This window comes from Eurosta solidaginis, chromosome 4 (assembly GCF_040869045.1).
Source record: "Eurosta solidaginis isolate ZX-2024a chromosome 4, ASM4086904v1, whole genome shotgun sequence".
NCBI classification, from domain to species: Eukaryota; Metazoa; Arthropoda; class Insecta; order Diptera; family Tephritidae; genus Eurosta; species Eurosta solidaginis.
Genome location: NC_090322.1, coordinates 140,732,273 through 140,757,627, shown reverse-complemented (window position 1 = coordinate 140,757,627; position 25,355 = coordinate 140,732,273). Strand labels below are relative to the sequence as shown.

General features: G+C 40.4%; 2 protein-coding genes across 2 annotated transcripts in view; one reads left to right on the top strand and one right to left on the bottom strand.

Annotated features, from left to right (window-relative positions):
* LOC137248690 (uncharacterized) overlaps positions 1 to 7,390 on the bottom strand; it is a 67,749-nt gene extending 60,359 nt beyond the window's left edge. Inside the window, exons 1-5 of the mRNA XM_067779605.1 lie at positions 7,370 to 7,390; positions 3,329 to 3,417; positions 2,793 to 3,231; positions 2,572 to 2,729; positions 2,418 to 2,504 (exon numbers count right to left, since the gene is read on the bottom strand). Of these exons, the coding sequence (XP_067635706.1) occupies positions 2,418 to 2,504; positions 2,572 to 2,729; positions 2,793 to 3,231; positions 3,329 to 3,417; positions 7,370 to 7,390 (794 nt within the window). The remainder of the gene's footprint in view (positions 1 to 2,417; positions 2,505 to 2,571; positions 2,730 to 2,792; positions 3,232 to 3,328; positions 3,418 to 7,369) is intronic.
* The window catches only part of LOC137250407 (uncharacterized), a 686,265-nt gene that overhangs the window by 594,242 nt on the left and 66,668 nt on the right, over positions 1 to 25,355 (top strand). The gene's annotated exons all lie outside the window — the stretch shown is intronic.

The following is a 25,355-nucleotide window of genomic DNA, read 5'->3' as shown; positions in this document are numbered from 1 at the left end:
GGATAGAGTCGTTAATACGAAGGAATCTGTATTGACTTGATGTTGACTCTTTCGAAGTTTAGCCGAAACAGGTTAAGTCTGTGAAGGCTGAAAACTACTGAATGAGCAGGAAGGAGATTGGCGGGATATCACCAGGTAGGAAACTTACTCGCAGTTGTTTGTCACTTTTAGACATATGAAAGGCGCTGTCACGCGGTGTATTACCCTTAAATGGATAAAGACGACCCCAGCTAGGTATGAAAGCGCCCGCCTTCTCCACGACGTGGTGGCCTTCTCTAGGATAAGGTGGCCTTCTCACCTTAGCTCTAACTTTGTCATAAGGACTATAAGTGGGAGGGAATAATTGTCCCTTTTGAGCACACCGGCACTCGCTTCGGCAACAGTAAGGAGTAATGTTTGATGCTGTCCATCCTCAACTACTCCGCTAGAAACCTGCTGCATTCATGCTGGTTGTTTTTGTAATTGTTTATTCGATATAACTAGATTAATTCTGGGTTTTGATTCAGTGGCGACTTTTGCTACCACTTCTGCAACCTAAATTGGCTCAGTGTGCAACCTTACCCTCAGCCAAAAAAAAAAAACATAGTCTAAAAATGTGACCTGTTCCAAAGCTCAGAGTGAATTCGCACAATATTGCCTTCCTTCTTGGTATATAGGATTCTTACGCATGCCATGTGGAACACACGAGAGGTTCAACCGATATTGGCACTGTGACATGTTAAAAAACTTCCCTAATACCCTTGCGGAAAGCTGTTTGACATTTAAATTTTCTGTTTTCAACTATGCATCACTATGTGACTCTATCTCGGAAAGTGGCCAAGCAGGAGGACGATTAATTACTTGCATGTGGAATTTAATTGCAAGTGCTTCTCTGGTTATGATAACAGACATCATTTCCGTAGACATGGGATCGCCATCCCTCCAGTGCCTTGGTGGAATCGCTTTTCATGTAAAAACTATTTGTTCTATGGTCCTGTATGGACTAGTCTTAGAGCTTTGCCATATGTTAAGTCTTACAATTATTTCCTAAAACTCATACAAATTTGTTGACCCTCGGTAGTGGGAGCTAAGATCTCCGTGAGTTTCTTCAGTTAGTCACGTATCTATAAGTTATCGATATTTTCGTTATACCCTGCTAACTGAAGCTTCGCGTCTCAGTTAATTCCAAGTAAACAGTGTAAACAAAAGTCAGCTGTTTGGTAAGTTTTCGTGGCAAGGGCATCTAATATTGGGTTGGAAGCCAACGCGGAGAAGACGGATATGGTCTTGTTTACAAAGAGGTACAAGGTCCGAAAGTGGACCAGGCCTAAGTTAGGAGGGTGACCCTACAGGAGAAATCTTGCACAAAATGTCTAGGAATCATCCTAGACAGTAAGCTGTCACGAAAGCTCAATGTGGAGGAGAGAGTGAAGAAGGCCTCAACGACACTTTGTGCATGTAAAAGAATGCTGGGGTGTATGTGGGCTTATCGCCCTCTCTTTCTCATTGGATTTTTACAACGATTGTAAACCCTATTCTATACTATGGAGTTCTTGTTTGGTGGAAACCCACTCAAAAAACAACCTACCTCAAAAAATTAGAGGGGGCATGCAGACTATCAACGCTTAGCATTACGGGAGCCCTGTAAACATCCCCGACGGCTGCACTGTATGCCATTTTGCACATTCCATGTGGTAGCAAAAAACATAGCGTTAACAACTGCAACCAGGCTCGGTGCTTCGGGATACCTTGAGCGCCGACCATACGGACACAGTAGTATAGCGTCGTCAATCACAAAACGAACAGATTACCTAATCCCCTATCTGCGATTCGAGGGAGATCTTAAGGGCGCAATAGAAGTGGATGGTTGACCCAAGTGTGCCCAAGTGGCGGACGAGGTGATACATGTGTGCACAGATGGTTCCAAAGTAGTGGAAGGACTATGGTCTGCCGGGGCTGTAAAGTGTCAAACATTATGTGTAGATCTTACAACCTTAGACTAACAAAGTTGTTTCTATCATGAAAAAGAGAGGACTGTAGACTTATGACGGGTATTCTGACTGGACACTCCCTTTTGGCGTCACATGCCTTTAAATTAAACTTGGTCAGTGATAGCAGATGTAGGAAGTGCGGGTTGGAGGAGGAAACGATCGAGAACGTTTTGTGCTCGTGCCCTGCGCCTGCCAGGCTAATGTCCAGTTATTAGGAGTGATACAGATGTCAGATCTAGGAGCAGCAAGTGGCTTAAGTCTTAGAAAGCTTCTAGTAATTGGCAAGAGGACGGAGTTATTTTATAACATAGGTCCTGGTTTTTGATGGGGTTTGTCAGTTTGGTCGTTAAAACAAACTTCTGGTAACACTACGGACTCATTCAGTCATTGACCGTCCAATTCAACCTAACCTAACCTGGGTTGTCTACCCGATTGATTTAAACTCACATTTGTGTATCTTTTGAGAAGGTCCAAAAGTGACTTTTGAAAACTTCTGATTCGTAAATATGTTTGAAAACTCCTGGGCGATCGTTTCTGAAAGAAATAATTATCAAAATATTACAACGATATTCACGACCAAAATATAAAGCACAATACGTACTCCATATCACGATCGATGTGCGACATCGTCTTATACGTAAACTCATCTAAATGTTCACTCAAAAGCATACGTATTTCCATTTTAAGACTCATGAGATCAGCTATAATATAAGGTGGCTTCTTTTTGTCGGTAACAGCCTCATCTAGTTCGGAAAGCACCTGAAGATGAAGAAACGCTAATTTATTTCATTTCCATATTTCTAAAATTGTCTTGCAACTCACACCCAACACCTCGCGTATACGTCGTGCATACATATCACCAGCATTACCCTGACGCAAACGTAAACTCTTACGTGATAAATTCGGCGCATCAAGATCTTGTGTTAGCAGTGTACGTTCATCAGTGTCCAATAGCCAATTACGTGCTTCACGTTCACGCCGTTCCATATCGCTACGCCATTGATGTATATAGCGACGCAAGTCGCTTGGGGTATTAGCGCTGGGCAAACCATTGCAACGCATAAAACGCTCCCAATCACGTTCCTCTTGTTCGAGCGCTCTTATGCTTGCTGTCAAATCGCGCACCTCTGCGAAAAAGGTCATGCTATTGCGTAACTGAGCGCGGCGCTTTTTATTCTCTTGGATTTCAACTTGTTGTCGCCTTTTGGCTTGTTCATGTTCAATTTGTCGGCGTTGGCGTTCCTCCTCCAGTTTTCGCTGCCTTTTAAAGCAAAATAGAAATTAATTGGATACCATAGAGGATATTGGGCCTTACGTTTGTTTGCAACAATGTTCCTATAATTAAATAATTAAATTACCTCTCTTTCTCCATTTCGATGCGTAGCAATTCCGCCTGTTCAGCTTCCAAGCGCGCTTTTTCCTTCTTGGAAAGTTTCTTTTTTGGTGGCTGTAATTAAAAGGGCGTAATTTTCTATTCATTTATATTCATTGTTCTAATTTTACTTACCATCCTTTAAGTTCAAACTTGTGTTGTATTATCTGAATAAAATTTCTCTTAAGTATGACCTCTGGCACTCATATCGATCCAACGCTAACCGCTGGGCTGTCCATAGCGACCGTGTTGCTTTGTTACAGCTTATTTAGGGAGCCGGGTACATATTTATATACATACATACATATGTATGTTTAAACAATTTGTATTCATTTGTAATTACTTCACGTTCACACTTCCATGCATTCCCATACCATCCATTTAAGCCGTTACCAAGTACTTCCGCTTCCGTTGCAAAACTAACATTTTTACTGTGAATAACGAGCTGCCTTAATAGTAATGCTGATTCTTGTTCATGCTGTGCTATAATAATACTTGACTTACATTCACTGTAGGCATAAGTAATGACTTACCTATAAAAAAAAAAAATTACCAATTGCTTAAAGTTTTGTTCTCTAAGCCTAAAACTAGCAAATAGTTTGCTTTCTTTTGCTTAACCTTGGTTAGGCAAGGCTTAGTGGTAGCTGCTCTGGTAGGGGAAGCTCACTTTGATATAATAAAGGTCCGTTGTGAGACTACATAAAATTACGGTCACGTAGCTATAGCTAATTAGAGAATCATTGCGTAGCCTCGATATAGTTCTGGAGGGGCAATCAAGCATAAAATGACCCGATGATTCCAGATCATCATCCTCCATACAGCAGATGAAGGATGGGGTTTCCAGTATACTGAGGCGTACCGCATGCTTTTCCATTGAACAGTGCCCTGTAAAAACCCCATTCACCATTGATAGATGAGCCTTAGAGAACCCAATCATTTCGGCAGATCTCCTGGCAACCACTTCCGGCCAGAAGGATCTTTCTACCATGCAGTGATCAGCCATCTTAAACTTGCGGCTTACATTTGACTTTTGCAAAAGTTAGCTGGCCCCTGCCCCAGATGAGTCCCCTTCCTCTCTCGGTGGAATAACTGAGATGAAGGTTGCACAGGGAGCAATTACTGGCACACAATAGTCCGTCCTCTTAGGGATAAATTCGAACCTGGTAAGAAGGCTGAAGTGCCAGTAGTCAGGAAGCCCATAGGTAGGTGTTGTTCTACGAGCGCCGCTGCCGTTCGTTGTACTGACAAATAATTTGGTGGTGTTCGCGTGTCCAAGGAATTCCAACAGACCAGCACCTCATAGAGCAGAATCGTTTCGACTGCCACCTCGTAATGCCAGTGTACTACTTTGGCGAAAGCCTACATCATTCAGCCCACCTAACCAGTGTCCAAGTAGCCCTGCAGAATATCGCACAGCATGCCAGAAATTTGACCTTGACTAGGACAGCCAGACTCGCTGACTACCACAACCCAAAGCAAAGAAAATAGAACACCCCCGTGTGCCCTGCCAATCCACACATTTTTCTTGATTACGGCCCCTCCATGCAACAGTTCTGCTGAAAAGAAGTTTGTCAACGAATTCAACCAGAACCCCTTCGTCTATTAAACCAACCAGAGCACTTTCGTTGGCTCCAGGTAAGGCATTTTTAAACCAACCTTCAATATCTAGGAAGGTACCCAGAGCACACTCGTTGTATTCTAGATACCCCTCTATTTGCTTTACAATCGAACGGAAAGCTGTTTCCTTTGATCTAATTTTATAATAGGTCCAACGTTTCAAGAAGAAAGGACGGAGACGGATTGGCCTGAAATCCTAAGGTGATACATGAAAACTTCTGACAACCTTTAAAATATCACCTTGACTTGGAATATAGCTAAGCCTAAGGCAGTTAGTTTAGGCTAACCAGCGGCAGTAAATCCCTAAATAACTTTGAAGGTGCGCAAGAATGATGCCAACCCGGCACGGAGTCTTATAGGGCAATATGACTTTCTGGTAGGGGATGGGGCAGGCATTCCTGCATAGCCAACAATCACCGACTTCGCAGGCGGAGATTCCTGCACAACTGGGAAATCGGGGAAATGATTACTCAATAATGCCTTTGAAATTCCTCGCTACTCACCGATCAGCCCCATTATCAACCCACAGATGCCCTAATAAGGCAGGATTTTTTTGAAAGTATTTTTCTAAACTCGCTTGGCTATCTTTACTTCATATTTATAAATTCCTAGACTCTCCATATAAAGCTCCTAGCCCTGGCTCTATTGAAGAGTCGCCTTCTGGACTCACTAATGTTGTCAAGAGAATCAGGCCACCAGCGCGGCTTGTACGTACAATTGTAATTATTGATCGGACAGGACAGACGAGAGGCATTGTTACTTGCCGTGGTAAAGTTTTCTAACAGAAACAGCTAGCCAGTTCAAAAATAAATATGACTGTTTCTTTGTTTTTGCCCCAACTACTGCCAGAGAGGGACTTGAGGATTTTGTTTAGGCTTAGATATTTAAGTGCAATTGCGGATGCATACTCCCCAAAATGCAGGCCATTATCGAACGCCAGTGGGGCCGCCCTCTTTCTCTGATTCTATAGGCGAGTTGCAATAAAAATACTTTCTTAGCCGGAGCGTCATCTTTCATTCGCATAACATGGCCTAGCCTGCATAACCGCTGCGCTTTAATTCGCTGGATTATGTTGATGTGTGCGTAAAGCTCGTACAGCTCATCATAAAATCTCTTTCAGTACTCGCCGTCGCCAGCGCGTAGAAGTCCATAAATCTTTCGAACAACGTTTCTCCCGAACACTCCCAGAGCCGCTTCATCTGTTTTTGTCATGGCCCATGCTTCTACATCATATCGCAGGACGAATACTATAATTGACTTGGAGAGTATGATTTTCGTTTGCCGAGAGAGGACTTTACTTTTAACTGCCTACCTATTTGGAGTAACCAGAACTTACGGCGCGGTTGTTCAGGCCGATGATATCAACTTCATCAGCATACGTCAGTAATAGCACGCTTTTATAAAATATTGTTCCAGAACATTTTCTCCAGCATCGACTTAGAGAAATCGCACGATAGGGGGTCAATCCGTTTGCAACCTCGTTTAGTTTCGAACGGCTCGGAGAGGTCCTTCCCAATTCTGAGTGAGCTGATAGTGTTGCTCAACGTCATTTTGCACAGCCGTATACATTTTGCGGGAAAACCAAATTCAGACATAGCGGCATATAAGCAGCTCCTTTTCGTGCTGTCGAAGGCGGCTTTAAAATCGACGAAGAGGTGATGTGTGTAAATTCTTTTTTCGCGGGTGTTTCCAAGATTTGGAGGATTGTGAATATCTGGTCGATTGTAGATTTACCAGGTCTGAAGCCGCACTGTTAAGGTCCAATCAGACGATTCAGGGTGGGCTTCAATCTTTCGCACAACGCTTGATAGGACCTTATATACAATATGAAGAAGGCTGATTCCGCTTTAGTTGTCGCAGTTTTCAGGACTTCCCTTTTTTTGTAGACTGCGCAAAGAACACTTAGAATCTAATCGTGAGGCATGCACTCGTCCTGTAACATTTTGCAAAAAGCTGATGCATGCGTCTTACCAATTCCTGGTCGCATTATTTGAATAGCCCCGCAGAAAATCATCAGCGCCCGTGGCCTTGTTGTGTTTAATCTGATTTTTGCTATTCCGACTTCCTAATAATCAGGTGGGTTACATTAATTCCATCATTATCGATTGTGGAATCGGGTTCGTCATTGCTGTGCAGCAAATCGCTGTCTCCATTTAGAAGTGTTCCCTCCGTAATCTAAGTTCTCTCTGGACGTAGGCTACAAAATCGCCGTTTTCGTTCTTACAGCCTGTGCTTTTTTCTTCCTGCCTTTCAGAGGCGGGCACGTATTTTGGCTGCGACGAGTCGATGTTAGGTCCCCGGTTAAACACTGGCGGTATGCCGTCCGTTTATCATAACGTGGTCGATCTGATTACATGTATTTCGTTCGGGGGACAGCCATGTAGCTGGATGTGAATTTTTATGCACGAACCTTTTGAACATCATGCTCCATATTTTTATGCCTTAAATATGTTCGCATTCATTTTTTCTGCTTATGGTCGCGTTGAGGTAGTGAACAAGTGCACATGTGGATCAGAAACTTTAAGTGTTTCGAAATAGTTATTGTTACAACAATAACCAAATAAATATTACAATATAAAAACAATAGACAATATCTATTTAAAGCTTAACATATTTAAGTTCAAGAGTGTTATTATTCCAAAGTAAAGTTTTGTTAATAAAACTATCACAATAAAAATTAACACGTGAACAAATGAGTGACCAACGCTCACCTTCTGAGCAAGGTCACACTGTGCAGAGATCAGCAGACATAGTCAATGAGTTAAATGCTTTAATTATTATTATTATTATTATTATTTTATTTATTACGGCCAAAAAAGCCTAATTCATTGTATAGTACAATTTACAAAATTCATAATTTTTTCTTAAGACTATTTCATTAAAAAGAAATGAGTAAATTTATTATTTAACTAGTATTAAATATTTAAATTTTTACAATATAGAAATAGTTTTTCTTTAAACTTAACAACGTTTTCACAGTCTTTTGTCTCTGCTGGTAGTTCATTATACATTTTATAGCCTACGTATTCTAAGGTCTTTTTTGCGAACTCGGTTCTTACTTTGGGCAGTCTTAAATTTCTGCTACTCCTAGTTCCATAGTTATGGATCTCATAATTGTACTGTATCCTATCACTCAGATAATTTGGTAACATTCCCTGTGTTATGTAATGTATAAACTTCAAAGAGTAATAACAGATTAATTGCTTAATACTAAGCCAATTTAACATAGGAAGCATAATACTTTTTGATGTTCTATAAGAGCATTTTAGTATCAAACGCATTGCTTTGTTTTGCTGTATTTGGAGCTTATTAATTAACGTATCATTTGTTACTAGTAGTATTGATGGGCAGTAAATAAAATGTGGTTCTACAATTGATCTATATACAAATATTTAATGATGCTGGCTAATATGCTTACATGTTCGATACATAAATCCTATTTTCTGTGCAATTTTCTTTTCTAAATGATTCATGTGTTCTGTGAAGCTTAGTTTCTCATCAATTATTACACCTAGGTACTTCATTTGACCTACTCTTTCAATTGCATTGGTTTTTATTTTCAGACTAGACTGGATTAAGTTATTATGGTTCTTGTTAAATATCATATACTTAGTTTTATCAATATTAAGTTTTAGCTTTCTACTGCATAGCCACTTAAATAAATTATTTAAGTCTTCTTGTATTTTCATGACAGCGCAATCTACATTTTTGTCACTAATGCTAACTAATGCATCATCCGCAAAAAGACTTATTTTAAAATTTCTCAAGCAAGTTTTTATATCATTGATGTAAATTATAAACAATATCGGAGCAAGTACTGAGCCTTGTGGCAGCCCAATGTTAACATCAACAACCGATGAAACTGCGTCTCCAATTAACCAATACTCAGCACAAACAACAAACCTCAATGCTGCGTTGCAAGGCAACTCAATCAATATGACATCTTTGAGCACAACTAATGATAATGCTGCTATCGTGGACTTTGATATGAGCAACGAAAATGACAGCAAAGTGGAATGGCAAACTGTGACAAACAAAAGACGCCAGTTAGGCTCTCCCACTATTGATCATAAGAGAACTAAGATAGCCAACAATAAAAACTTAGCAGAAAATATTAACAATATTCCAAATAACAACAACAACAATAACATAATCAGCAATTCCAGCAGCACAAACATGTTTGCCGGCTTACAAGACGAGTCAGATGGTAATAATGGAAATCAACAGAACTTCGAAGAGACTACACCAAAACCACCACCAATTATTATACCAAATATTACAGACATTAGCGGTATGATTAAGTATTTTGAAAGTGTTATAAATAAATCCGAGTTTAGTTATAAGTCTCTGAGAGATGGTCAAATTCGAATAATGGTGAAGTCTATAGATTCATACAGAACTTTGATAAAAGCTATTAAAGAAAAAGAAATTAACTTCCATACATATCAACTTAAGCAGGAGCGTGCGTATATAATTGTGTTAAAAAATTTACACTTCTCTACTCCAGTAGACGAAATAAAAAAAGAAATAGAAGCGTTGGGTTTTCAGGTAAGAAATGTGAGTAACATACGAAGTAGATTCACAAACATGCCTTTATGTATGCATTTCGTTGACCTAGAACCAAACAATAACAATAAAAATATATTTGAATTAAAATATCTCGGTAATGCTATTGTAAAGGTTGACCCACCAAAGAGGGTAACTGATATTGTACAGTGTCATCGATGCCAAGAGTTCGGTCATACTAAATCATATTGCACAAAACCGTATAGATGTGTTAAATGTGGTCTAGATCACGCAACAGTGGAATGTGGTAAAAGCAAAGATACACCAGCCAAATGCATTAATTGCTTTCAAAACCACCCAGCGAACTATAAGGGATGTAAGGTGTATCAGAGCCTTGCCAAAAAACCAGCTTTTTCCGACAAAAGACGAAATGTTTTAACTTATTCTCATGCAGATCAACATTTCCCTCAATTGCATAACTCTACACAAAGAGAAAATGTTAATTCCAACCCAAATATGTCTTATGCACAATGTGTTCAAAATAATTCCAATCAAAATAATAATCTCCTTGAAAAGATTGAAAACTTACTTTCTAAACAACTTGAAATGACTCAAAGTTTATTTAAAATTATGTCCCTGTTGTTGGAAAAATTATGCAAGTAAACCTGCGAATAGCGATTTGGAACGCCAACGGCTTGAACAGCCATTTAGATGAAGTAAAAATGTTTCTCAATTCAAACAATATTGATATTTTCTTAGTGTCCGAAACTCATTTCACTAGTAAATTCTACTTTAAAGTTATAGGTTACAACCTTATTTGCGCCAATCATCCCCACGACAGAGCTCATGGCGGCTCTGCTATCTTAATCAGAACTACCATCAAATATGAAGTTTTGGAAGAAGTGAGGGAAGAATATTTACAAGCGGCCGGTGTTAAAATTAAATGTGATGCTTACGATTTACCCATATACTCAGTATACTTTCCACCACGATTCAGTATAAAAACTGATCAGTATGATGACATCTTTAAAAATTTTGGCTCCAAATTCTTTGTAGGTGGGGACTTTAATGCTAAGCACCCATGGTGGGGATCTAGGCTCGTTAACCCTAAAGGCAGAGAGCTTCAAAGATGCATCAGTAAAAGAAATTATGACATTTTATCAACAGGCACGCCAACGTACTGGCCAAGTGATCCCAGAAAAATCCCGGATCTTCTTGATTTTGTGGCAATGTTCATAACATTTCTAAGAAATATAAGATCCTTACCCCAAAAACTAACATCGAATACTTCCAACAGTGGATTACTGAACATATTGACTTAAATGTATCGGTGGAAACAGGCGTTGACCTGGACGAAGCAATAGAATCTTTTACAAATCTTATCCATGAGGCTGCACATCTATAAAGCCCTAAGGATCAACCTACGTCTAATGATAACTTTCAACTCCCAGCTGAAATATTTCAGCTTATTGCTTCCAAGAGAAGATTAAGAAAAGCCTGGCAGGAAAATAGATATCCTGCAGAAAAGAGAGCTCTGAATAGAGCGACGAAGCAACTAAAGTTAAAGCTATCTGATTTTAAAAATAAGTCTTTCAGTTCATTCATTAAAAACCTTGAGCCCACTAAAAATGACGAACACAGTTTCTGGAGAGCTACAAAGTACTTAAAACGGCCAACCAAGCGTAACGCCGCCGTAAGGGATTTAGATGGTGTATGGTGTAGGAGTGATGAAACCAAAGCAGAGGCTTTTGCTAAACATCTATATCAAACATTCCAGCCTAATTCTTTGAATAGCAACAGCGACGCTACAGAGGTACTAAGTTTTCTAGAATGTCCATGTCAAATGGACTTGCCAATCAGTAAGATATTAAATAGTGAAGTTTCGGCAGAAGTGTTTAAATTAAGTAATGGCAAATCGCCTGGATACGACTATATTGATAGCAAAGTTGTGATGGCTCTTCCTGAGAAAGCTATCGAATTTCTAACTATTATTTACAATGCTATTCTTAATACAAACCACTACCCAACTCAGTGGAAATGTGCTGCTGTTATCATGGTACCTAAACCGAATAAACCCGAAAACTGTCTCAAGTCTTACCGTCCTATTAGTCTGCTGGCAACATTTTCGAAAATATTCGAAAGAATATTTTTGCAAAGAATGTTGCCAGTAATTGAGGATCACAACATCATACCTGAACATCAGTTTGGGTTTAGAGTGAAGCATGGTACACCAGAGCAATACCATAGAATTGCAAATGTTATAACAGATGCACTTGAGGGGAAAAAATACTGTTCTGCAGCTTTTCTAGATATTCAACAAGCCTTTGACAAAGTATGGCATCCGGGACTTCTTTTTAAGATAAAAAAGCTTTTGCCAGCACATTTCTACTTAATACTCAAGTCCTATTTAAGTTACAGACACTTTTACGTAAGTCACCAGGATGCGACATCACAAATTCACGGAATTTATGCTGGTGTACCTCAGGGTAGTGTTTTAGGTCCCGTCCTATATACTATATTTACATCGGATATGCCAACATCAGAAGAAGTAGAAGTGGCGACTTTTGCTGATGATACCGCTTTTATCGCTTGTAGTGAGTCCCCTGTAGAAGCTTCTTCTATTCTTCAAAATCAACTTGACCTTTTCGAATCTTGGCTTATAAAATGGAAAATTAAAGTTAACACAGAAAAATCCACACATGTCACTTTTACATTAAGAAGAAATCCATGTCCCGCTGTATTTCTAAACAATAATCAGATTCCTACTAGTGATAAGGTCAAACATTTAGGAATGCATCTTGATCGACGCCTTACCTGGAAACCCCATATTAAGGCTAAGCAACAACAGCTAAAAATAAAAACAAAACGGATGTACTGGCTCTTGGGTCGCAAATCTCAACTAAGTCTAGAAAACAAAGTACGGCTTTACAAAGCTATACTTAAACCTATTTGGACCTACGGCATACAGCTTTGGGGTACTGCTAGCAAATCCAATGTGGAGATCCTGCAACGGTATCAATCTAAAACATTACGATCAATGGTTAATGCGCCTTGGTTTGTCACTAATGAAGCTATTCACAATGATCTAAGCATTTCTTTCATAAAGTGTGAAATATCAAAATACAGTGCTAGATATCTTACACGCCTATCTAACCACATAAACCCAACTGCTATTTGTTTATTAGACACCACTAACGAAACTATACGGCTAAAGCGCCGCCATATCGTAGACCTGCCATTCTTCTAAATTTGAAATCTCTCTAAGAATAAAGATATATATATATATAAATGTATAAACATATATATATATATAGATGTTTATATATTTATATACATATATATATTATATATATATACTTATATACAAAAATAAACTAAAAAGTTTTAATAACTATAATAAAAAGCTAGAAAACTTAAGTTAAATATAAGTAAGAACCTTTTTTTTTCTTTTTATTTTAACTAAGAAATGAATTCAACAATGAAGCTAAGCAACTTTGAAGTAATTTTGAAATTAATTCAACTTAAGAATGTATGTAAATATATCAAATTTTATACATATTTCTCTATGTAGATTTGTACAAGGCAAACCTACCGCTGTCATTATCTTATAAGATCCAATTTGCTGAATGTCTCATGTAAGATAGATTGCAAATAAAATATAAGTTAAAATAAAAAAAAATAAAAAATTTTTTTCTGCTTAATTGCCTGCATTGTGAATACATACAAGTGAAAAATCTTTCTATTCCTCCATTGCCATACCTACGTGTCAAATAATAACTGACAGGGAGAACGGATGTCGCGAATGGCCAGAGAATGGAAGAAAGGTTTGTTTTTTGCTCGCGGTTATTAAATTGAAGTGCCATGAATTGCTCATTTGTTTTTCAAATCAGCTTTTCTTTTAAATGTGTATACAGAGAATCAGACCACATATTAATATTAACTTCTAAAATCTAGTTAATAGATTAAATGTGAGCAACCAGTTAAGCAAACATTTTAAAATATGTAAATAATGCAATATACCAGTCGTTTACAAAAATTTTTGAAAGACACTAGCTATCATCCGGTGGCAAAATCCTGAGCCAGATAAATAATTTTGCATGTAAATGCAACAACAACGATTTGAGCCAGATAAATCCAGATAGAAGTCTGGGTCAATTTGTGAGCCAGATAATTTGTTAATTACTTCTTTTTAGGTTGGCAACGCGGCCAAATATTCAAAAATAGATATCGCTGCTCAGCCTTTCGCCGTATGAGTTAAATGAAAAACAGCGGCGACATCTGCCTATCACATTTCACGTGTGCGAAAATTTCACGACATCTGTTTCTCAAGTCTCTCAATGATCCAGAGCATTCTCGTGAGAATTGAGCGTGAGCCGGAGCTGTAAAACTCACTGAAAGACTGCAACTATTGAGCAAAAGATTTAAGTAATCGAACAGCGATTGAACAGGTGACCGAGGCTTTTTATACTCAGTTGAGCAGAGCTCACAGAGTATATTAACTTTGATTGGATAACGGTTGGTATTACAGGTATAAAGGAATCGAGATAGATATAGACTTCCATATATCAAAATCATCAGTATCGAAAAAAAATTTGATTGAGCCATGTCCGTCCGTCCGTCTGTCTGTCCCTTAACACGATAACTTGAGTAAATTTTGAGGTATCTTGATGAAATTTGGTATGTAGATTCCTGGGCACTCATCTCAGATCGCTATTTAAAATGAACAATATCGGACTATAACCACGCCCATTTTTTCCATATCGAAAATTTCGAAAAACAGAAAAAATTAGATAATTCATTGCCAAAGCCGGATAAAGCGATGAAACTTGGTAGGTGAGTTGACGTTATGACGAAGAATAGAAAATTAGTAAGATTTTGGACAATGGGCGTGGCACCGCCCACTTTTATAAGAAGGTAATTTAAAAGTTTTGCAAGCTGTAATTTGGCAGCCGTTAAAGATATCATAATGAAATTTGGCAGGAACGTTACTACCATTACTATATATGTGCTAACTAAAAATTAGCAAAATAGGATGAAGAACACGCCCACTTTTAAAAAAAAAATTTTTTAAATTCAAATTTTAACAAAAAATTTAATTTCTTTACTGTATATAAGTAAATTAAGTCAAAATTCAACTCCAGTAATGATATGATGCAACAAAATACAAAAATAAAAGAAAATTTCAAAATGGGCGGGGCTCCGCCCATTTTCATTTAGTTTGTCTAGAATTGTTTTAATGCCATAAGTCGAACAAAAATATACCAATCCTTCTTAAATTTGATAGGGGCATAGACTCTATGACGGTAACTGTTTTCTGTGAAAATGGGCGAAATCGGTGGAAGCCGCGCCCAGTTTTTATACACAGTCGTCCGTCTGGCCTTCCGCTCGGCCGTTAACACAATAACTTGAGCGAAAACCGATATATCTTTACTAAACTTAGTCCACGTACTTATCTGAACTCACTTTATCTTGGTATAAAAAATGGCCGAAATCCGACCATAACCACGCCCACTTTATCGATATCGAAAATTACGAAAAATAAAAAAAATGCCATAATTCTATACCAAATACGAAAAAAGTGATGAAACATGGTAATTGGATTGGTTTATTGACGCAAAATATTACTTTGGAAAAAACTTTGTAAAATGGTTGTGACACCTACCATATTAAGTAGAAGAAAATGAAAAAGTTCTGCAAGGCGAAATCAACAGCGTTTGGAATCTTGGCAGGAATACTGTTAGTGGTATTGCATATATAAATAAATTAGCAGTACAAGACAGATGATTTTCTGGATCACCTGGTCCACATTTTGGTCGATATCGCGAAAACGCCTTCACATATACATCTAAAGGCCACTCGTTTTTAAAACCCTCACTAATACCTTTAATTTGATATTCATATCGTACAAACACATTCTAGAGTCACCCCTGCCCACCCTAATGGCGATATCTCGAAAAGGCGTCCACATATAGACCTAATGCCCACTCCCTCTTAAAATGCTCAGTAACACCTTTCGTTTGGTACCCATATCGTACAAACACATTCTAGAGTCACCCCTGGCCCACCCTAATGGCGATATCTCGAAAAGGCGTCCACATATAGACCTAATGCCCACTCCCTCTTAAAATGCTCAGTAACACCTTTCGTTTGGTACCCATATCGTACAAACATTCTAGAGTTACCCTTGGTCCACCTTTATGGCGATATCTCGAAAAGGCTTCCACCTATAGAACTAAGGATTACTCCCTTTTAAGATACCCATTACCACCTTTCATTTGATACCCATATCGTACAAACACATTCTAGAGTCACCCCTGGCCCACCCTAATGGCGATATTTCGAAAAGGCGTCCACCTATAGACCTAATGCCCACTCCCTCTTAAAATGCTCAGTAACACCTTTCGTTTGATACCCATATCGTCCAAACATTCTAGAGTCACCCCTGGCCACCCTAATGGCGATATCTCGAAAAGGCGTCCACCTATAGACCTAATGCCCACTCCCACTTAAAATGCTCAGTAACACCTTTCGTTTGGTACCCATATCGTACAAACACATTCTAGAGTCACCCCTGGTCCACCCTAATGGCGATATCTCAAAAAGGCGTCCACCTATAGACCTAATGCCCACTCCCTCTTAAAATGCTCAGTAACACCTTTCTTTTGATACCCATATCGTACAAACATTCTAGAGTCACCCTTGGTCCACCTTTGTGGCGATATCTCGAAAAGGCTTCCACCTATAGAACTAAGGATTACTCCCTTTTAAGATACTCATTACCACCTTTCATTTGATACCCATATCGTACAAACACATTCTAGAGTCACCCCTAGTCCACCCTAATGCCGATATTTCGAAAAGGCGTCCACCTATAGACCTAATGCCCACTCCCTCTTAAAATGCTCAGTAACACCTTTCTTTTGATACCCATATCGTACAAACATTCTAGAGCCACCTCTGGTCCACCTTTATGGCGATATCTCGAAAAGGCGTTCACCTATAGAACTACGGCCCATTCCCTTTTAAAATACTCATTATCACCTTTCATTTGATACCCATATCGTACAAACACATTCTAGTCACCCCTGGTCCACCTTTATGGCGATATCTCGAAAAGACGTTCACCTATAGAACTAAGGCCCATGCCCTTTTAAAATACTCATTATCACCTTTCATTTGATACCCATATCGTACAAACACATTCTAGAGTCACCTCTGGTCCACCTTTATGGCGATGTCTCGAAAAGGCGTTCACATATAGAACTAAGGCCCATTCCCTTTTAAAATACTCATTATCACCTTTCATTTGATACCAATGTATATCGTACAAGCACATTCTAGAGTCACCTCTGGTCCACCTTTATGGCGATATCTCGAAAAGGCGTTCACCTATAGAACTAAGGCCCATGCCCCTTTAAAATACTCATTATCACCTTTCATTTGATACCCATATCGTACAAACACATTCTAGTCACCCCTGGTCCACCTTTATGGCGATATCTCGAAAAGGCGTTCACATATAGAGCTAAGGCCCATGCCCTTTTAAAATACTCATTATACCTTTCATTTGATACCCATATCGTACAAACACATTATAGAGTCACCTCTGGTCCACCTTTATGGCGATATCTCGAAAAGGCGTTCACCTATAAAACTAAGGCCCATTCCCTTTTAAAATACTCATTATCACCTTTCATTATCACCTTTCATTTGAGCACATTCTAGAGTCACCTCTGGTCCACCTTTATGGCGATATCTCGAAAAGGCGTTCACCTATAGAACTAAGGCCATGCCCCTTTAAAATACTCATTATCACCTTTCATTTGATACCCATATCGTACAAACACATTCTAGTCACCCCTGGTCCACCTTTATGGCGATATCTCGAAAAGGCGTTCACATATAGAACTAAGGCCCATGCCCTTTTAAAATACTCATTATACCTTTCATTTGATACCCATATCGTACAAACACATTATAGAGTCACCTCTGGTCCACCTTTATGGCGATATCTCGAAAAGGCGTTCACCTATAGAACTAAGGCCCATGCCCTTTTAAAATACTCATTATCACCTTTCATTTGATAACCATATCGTACAAACACATTCTAGTCACCCCTGGTCCACCTTTATGGCGATATCTCGAAAAGGCGTTCACATATAGAACTAAGGCCCATGCCCTTTTAAAATACTCATTATACCTTTCATTTGATACCCATATCGTACAAGCACATTATAGAGTCACCTCTGGTCCACCTTTATGGCGATATCTCGAAAAGGCGTTCACCTATAGAACTAAGGCCCATGCCCTTTTAAAATACTCATTATCACCTTTCATTTGATACCCATATCGTACAAACACATTATAGAGTCACCTCTGGTCCACCTTTATGGCGATATCTCGAAAAGGCGTTCACCTATAGAAATAAGGTCCATTCCCTTTGAAAATACTCATTATCACCTTTCATTTGATACCCATATCGTACAAACACATTATAGAGTCACCTCTGGTCCACCTTTATGGCGATATCTCGAAAAGGCGTTCACCTATAAAACTAAGGCCCATTCCCTTTTAAAATACTCATTATCACCTTTCATTTGATACCAATGTATATCGTACAAGCACATTCTAGAGTCACCTCTAGTCCACCTTTATGGCGATATCTCGAAAAGGCTATATAAATATTAGTAGGTATAAAATTTAGAAACAAATTGGGCGGCCTTTATGGATGCTAAACAATGAGCAAAAACTAAAGTTTTTGCTTAGGATTTTTTTTTGTCCTCTTTAAGTAGGAATTGAGATATGAAAGAAAATTAGTTAAAAAATAAAAAATAAAAGTTTTTAGAAACACATTTGTATTAAACATTGAACAAATTTAAAAAAAAAAAAAATTTAAAAAAAAAAATATATATAATTTACCTTGTTAGGTAGGTAGGTTGAACTGGCCGGTCCATGAGGACCTCACATAGACTGATTGAGTCCGTAGTGTTACCAGAAGTTTGTTTTAACGACCAAACTGAAAAACCCTATCAAAAACCAGGACCTATGTTATAAAATAACTCCGTCCTCTTGGCAAATACTAGAAGCTTCCTAGGACTTAAGCCACTTGCTGCTTCTAGATCTGACAGCTGTATCACTCCTAATATCTGGAGTCTTAGCCTGGCAAGTGCAGGGCACAAGCACAGAACGTGCTCGATCGTTTCCTCCTCCAACCCGCACTTCCTACACCTGCTATCACTGACCAAGCCTAATTTAAAGGCATGTGACGCCAGAAGGCAGTGTCCAGTCAGAATACCCGTCATGAGTCTACAGTCCTCTCTTTTTAATGATAGAAGCAACTGTGTTAGTCTAAGGTTGTAAGACCTACACATAATCTTCGACACTTTACAGCCCCGCGCTTGAACCCACGCCTTTTCTGCTTGGTCGATCATGTGCACCTCTCGCATTCGCTTAATCTCGCCCAATCTAATTGGGACGTCTACGGAGCAAGCTTCAAGGGATGCGCCCTTTTTAGCTAATTCGTCCGCTTTTTCATTCCCATCTATTCCCATATGCCCTGGGACCCAATATAGATGTATGCTTCTCCCTGTCCCGATTCTCTCCAGAGACTGCTTACACTCTAACACGCATTTAGATGCTGTGCTATGCGAGATTATTGCCTTAATTGCTGCTTGACTGTCAATATAAAAGTTAACACGGTTGCAGCTTAAGCTATTCTCTTCCAGGGTTTCTACTGCTTTGGTTACGGCTAATATTTCCGCTTGGAAAACGCTACAGTAATCCGGCAGCCTGTAGGATCTGCTTAATTCCGGATCAGTGCAGTATACCGCAGACCCTACTCCTTCCACTATTTTGGAACCATCGGTGTACACATGTATCGCCTCGTCCGCCATTTGCGCACCCTTGCGCCAACCGTCCACCTCTATTGTGGCCTTAAGATCTCCCTCAAAGTGCAGGTAGGGAATCATGTAGTCTGTTCGTCTTGTGACTGAGGACGCTATACTACTATGGCCATATGGTCGGCGCTCAAGCTGCCCCGAAGCATCGAGCCTGGTTGCGCTCGTTAACGCTTTGTTCTTTGCTACCAGGTCTACAGGTGGAATGTGCAGAATGGCATACAGTGCAGCCGTCGGGGTTGTTTTCAGGGCTCCCGTAATGCAAAGCATCGATAGTCTGCATACCCCCTCTAATTTTTTGAGGTATGTTGTTTTTTGTGTGGCTTTCCACCAAACAAGAACTCCATAGTATAGAATAGGGCTTACAATCGCTGTAAAAACCCAATGAGAAAGAGAGGGCGATAGGCCCCACGTACACCCCAGCATTCTTTTACATGCATAGAGTGCCGTTGAGGCCTTCTTGACCCTCTCCTCCAAGTTGAGCTTCCATGACAGCTTACTGTCTAGGATGATTCCTAGATATTTTGTGCAAGGTTTCTCCTGTAAGGTCACCGCTCCTAACTTAGGCCTGGTCCAATTTGGGACCTTGTACCTCTTTGTAAACAAGACCATATCCGTCTTCTCCGCATTGACTTTCAGCCCGACATTAGATGCCCAGGTATGAATATCCCGAAGCGCCCGATCCATCAAAGAACTAATCGTTGGAAGGCATTTTCCACTTATGACAATTGCAACGTCATCTGCGTAAGCCGTAAGTTTTACGGGTCCCTCATCGAATTGCCTGAGCAGTTGGTTGATGACCAGTGTCCACAGCAGAGGTGATAGCACCCCTCCCTGCGGCGTGCCCCTGTCCACTGATTTCGTGGCCTCGTACAATCCCCATTGTGATGTAATCTTTCTGCAATTTAACATGCAGCCGATCCATCTGATTAAGGCAGGATGTACTTTAATGTAATTAAGACCATCCATAATCGCCCATTTTGCAACATTATTGAAAGCCCCGGAAATGTCCAAGAAGACTCCTAGAGCATACTCCTTATATTCCAGGGATTTCTCTATGCTTATTACCACCCTATGCAATACGGTGTCTACCGACTTGCCTCTGGTGTACGCATGCTGTGTTGTGGAGAGTAGCTTTTCATCCACGTTGGACTTTATGTACACATCTATCAGCCTCTCAAAGGTTTTGAGCAGAAATGATGTTAAGCTAATGGGTCTATAGTCTTTGGGATACACGTGACCGATCTTCCCCGCCTTTGGTAGAAAAGCTACACGAGCAGTTCTCCAAGAGTGCGGTACATGATTCAGTCTTATGCACCCATCGAATATTATTTTAAGCCATTCCACGACCGCCCTACTTGAGACTTGTAGCATGGCCGGGAATATACCATCTGGGCCCGGCGATTTAAACTTAGAAAACGTCTTCACTGCCCACTCGATCTTGGTATCGGTCACCAAGCCCGGCACCACTAGCTCCGTGATCGAAGTGTGAGTGATGTCTGCTGGTTCTTCTAAACCGTCTCCCGATGGGAAATGTGTATCGAGAAGCACCTCAAGGGATTCCTCACTTTCACGTGACCATTCCCCGTTCTCTTTCTTTATTAGTCCCTGGACTATGTTTCCCTTTGCTAGGACTTTTTTCAACCGTGCTGTTTCACTGGAGCACTCTATGTCCGTACAGAAACTTTTCCATGAGTTTCTCTTCGCCCTGGTAATTTCACGCTTGTAGATCCTCAGTAGATCCCTGTACTCGTCCCGACACGCTTCGCTTTCCGCGGTCTTCGCGAGTTTAAACATTTCTTTTACCTCTCTTCTTAGAAGACTCAGCTCATTGCTCCACCATGGCGGCTTTGCTTTTCCTCTGAATCTTCTTAGAGGGCAAGCTTTGTTATACGCAGTCATAAGCGTCCTTGTTAGGAATTCATTCGACTCCTCCAGTTCCTCTACATTAGCAACCTCTTTGGGTTGTCCCAGTTTCGTTTCTACATGTTTCTGGAATTTAGTCCAATTCGTTGCCCTAGGGTTTCTAAAGGTTCCTCCCTTCTCTACCCTCTTTAGTGGGATGCTGAAGCTTATATACGCATGGTCGGAGAAGGATGGTCTATCGAGAACCATCCAATCATACCTTGATATATCACGCTAGGAGCTCAATGTAATATCCAGAACATTGCTGGATGTTGGACCAATGTATGTAGGAACATTTCCCCTGTTGGCTTTCTGCAAATTGGTTTGCAGGATGTAACAAAATAGAGATTCGCCTCTCTCGTTCGTATCTGCTCCTCCCCACGCATTGTGGTGCGCATTTGCATCTGCGCCTATGACCAACCGCCCTTTGCGCCCTTCCTCCTGTACTAGCCCTTTGCACTCCATCGGTGGAACCTCCGCAGCATGGGCCATGTAGCAGGACGCCAGGATAAATGCCTGCTTATTCTTTTGCTCAACGGCCACCGCTACGAGATCCTCGGTGGTGTAATTAGGCAGCATATATGAATGCAGCTGTTTCCTTACCATTACTACAGCTCGCACCCGTCCTTCCGTTTGTGCGTAGTAAACGCCAAGCCCGCGCGCGCTAAGTCCAGAAACCTTTCCTCCCGATGAGAGCCACGGCTCCTGGATCAGCGCCACGTCAAACGAACCCTCCTCAAGGGTTAGGAGGAGTTCGCTCGACGCCACTTTACTGTGTTGGAGGTTTATCTGTAGGACTCGCAGCACCATTGGGCTGTTTGTCCCCCTCCAGCACCTTCGTCTTGACGTCGTCGTCCTCCTCTTGCCCTTTTGGTTTAGAGTATTCGAGGCCCCCTTCAGTCCCTCGTGAATGTTGTGCTGTGTGTTCCTCTGTGCGAGTCACAGCACCATTTAGCGGTTGGTCCTCTTCTAGCACGTTCGTGGTGACGTCGGGGACCTCCACCTGTCTTTTTTCCCTTAGGCTTCTGAGGTCCTTTTCGACTTCGCCCACTTCCAGCGTGTTAGGATTTTTATCCTCGGGACTTCTTTTCCTGAGTCGCATGTAAATTTTGCCAGTGCCAAAGGACATTTTGCCAAGCTGCGTGTACAAAATATCCTCCGCCTGCTTGTTTATTTGGAAGATGTAGAACTGACCATCCTCGGTAGGCCGAGATACAGTAAGTACCTTCCAATCCTGTGTCGGTATGTTCGGATTCTGATTCTGCAGAAGTCGCAGTGTATCCTCCGACTTCATCACGCATGGTATCCATACCTTAACTTTTGGTACCGTGGGGATTTGCGCTTTATCCACCACCTCAAACCGCGCGTTCGTGCCTTGCCTTTGGAGGTTTGGAACGACTTCCTCCAGCCACCGCAAGCTCGCGATGTTGTCGCACGCTATCATCTTCACACCATTATACCATCCCCCCGAATCAAAGGTTGGAAGGGGCTTAATTGGTTGTTCCCGCATCATCTTAAGCATTAAGCTAATAAGCTCCCTTTCCACAGATCTCCACCTTTCAGTAGTCATTTGTCCGAACGGACTGCTACGATCAACCAGTGCCACAGTCAGTGACTGCTTTGCCACATCACTCATCTTCTCGGGAAAAGCAGGAGTCTTAGTGTTATCTCCCTTTGGAACCTCCGAGAACACCGGAGTCTTCGCGTTAACTCCCTTTAGCGCCTCCGAGAAAGCCGGAGTCTTAGCGTTATCTCCCTTTGGCTTATCTCCTACTTCCGTAGTTGGAACTTCCCTCTGACTGGCAGCTTTCGAGGTAGTTGCTACCTCGCTATTGGAACCCATCTGTCTTACAGCTTTGGGCCTACTTGTCTTGTCTATGCGACTGCCCTGCCTCGCGGCTCTAGGACTGGGTCCTTTCTGCCTCTTGAAAGCAGGCTTGTCGCCTTCTGCCGAACGTTGCCTCTTCATTCTGCCATTCGACGCTTCTTCCTCCTCGTACCGGTTGCAGAACCGAGGGTTTCTCGCAGCAAACCTTTTGAACTGCCTTCGACCTACTTCTACCGCTTCATGGGCCCATTCCAAGCGCTCGATCTCCACTTCTGTTGGGTCGACCACTGCTCCCAAGCGTTGTACAATTCTTAGTGCTGCACGGTACTGCGAGAGAGCTCTTTTACTTCCTCTGCTCCGTACCCTTCTCCACTCTTCTACTCCGTTTTCATTTGTGTGCTTCTCCAACACGGAGTTCATTGAATCAGCACTACTCTCGCTCCCCGAGTCCGACGCATCGCTTAATTCGTATTTGTCGTCCTTGGATTGCGACTCAGTCCTCCTCTTTACATCCTCCTTATTACATTCAGGTAATGAGTTGTTCATCTTGGTCGTACGACCACCTGCCCGACAAGGCGGGCTCAGCGGTCCAGTATTATATACGGGGAAAGAACCGTCCGCCACAGCAGCGCCCCTTACTGCGGTAAGGCCATAACTACTTCCCGAGATGGCTCGGTATCGGGAAGGCTCCGTTCGAATACAGCCGAATTTATCCCCTGGCTGCAAATCGTCCAATAGGCACGGTCCGCATAACACCCTGGATTAGGGGGTTGGCAGTTCTTGGTCACCGACATCCCGCCGCCCTCCTATGAGGCGAAATGGCGTAGATGTCAGTCCTAAACAGCTCCGCCTCATAGTCGGGCGCTATGGAGTTCGGCTAAGCCCTCACACCAACGACAAGGTGCCTACCCTAGTGAGGGATTTACCTTGTTAAAATTTAAAGCAAAATTTTTTTATGGAAAAAAAGAAGTAGCAGGAAAATTAAAATTTCTTAAATTCAAAAAAAAAACTTTACTTAAATTTTTTAAATGTTAAAGTAAATGTTTAGGACACTTCTTTAAAATAGTCAGTTAAGTTTCACCTTTCCTTTGGAGAAAGCCTATAGGATATTTTTATAGATTTAAAAATAAAATTACTCTGTTAATAATAAATAAAAATGCAAAGAGACTCCTCGGACATTCCTCTCTATTGGTGGACGAAAATACCCGACACACTAGGGACGTACCCACAGAATTAGAGGGTTTAAAGAAATTGTGGAAGATAATAGGTATGAAAAGGGAACCCACAATTGAGAACATTTTAAACCCCACTACCACGGTGGAAGAAATAATGCGTATGATGAGGAGAGTGTTCCCCAACAATGCCAAATGCTAAGTAGCATCTGAAAAAAAAAAGCTCGTTTTCAACCTAAATTTAGGAAAAAGATTGAAACCCAATGTGACATAGAGAAAAAAAAATAATAACAATAAATAATACTTGGAAATTTTTTTTCCTTTCAATTTTAAGAAATGTCAAAAATATTAAATTTAAATCAAGAAAACTAAATCAACAAAATTTAATTTTAAAATATTTTGAAGAAAAATTACTATTTCTAAAAATTAAAGAAAAATATTAGTTACTTTGTAAAATTATGTAAACAAAAGAAAATTAAAATTTTAAAATTTTCTTTAAGGAAAAATGTAAAATACTTAAATCGGAAATGAATAATTCTAAAGTAAAACAAAAATTACAATTTTAGAAGTAAATTGTTAAAATATCAATTAATTAAATAAGATAAATTTATCAATATCAAGAGTAAAATGGAACGCATAGGATAAGAGAATAAAACCGAAAAATTTTATTAAAAATTAAATTTAGTTCATTACTCATAGAAGCAGGAAAATAATTATATTTCAAAATGTCTTGGTGGACAAAAATAGCCCAAGGCATTATGATAGCCATAGCTGGCTACGAGGTAGGAAAAGGAAACTCTGAAACGTCAGAGAACAGGATAACAAAATATGAACCACCAGCCGAGGTAGAAACAAAAAGCACCCCAAAAATTCCAGATGTTGGGCTAGGCGCAATGATTTGCGTAGTCGGGCTATTGATCATTGCAATGGCAACAATACTAAGAAAATATATGAACATCAGATATAGGCAAATGAATAACGTGCAACAGCGCGTCTAAAATTTTTTCTACCCAAATTTCCAAACTTAAAACCGGGGAAGAGCAATAAATACTTCACATAAATTTCAAAATGTAAAAATCGACAGCAAAC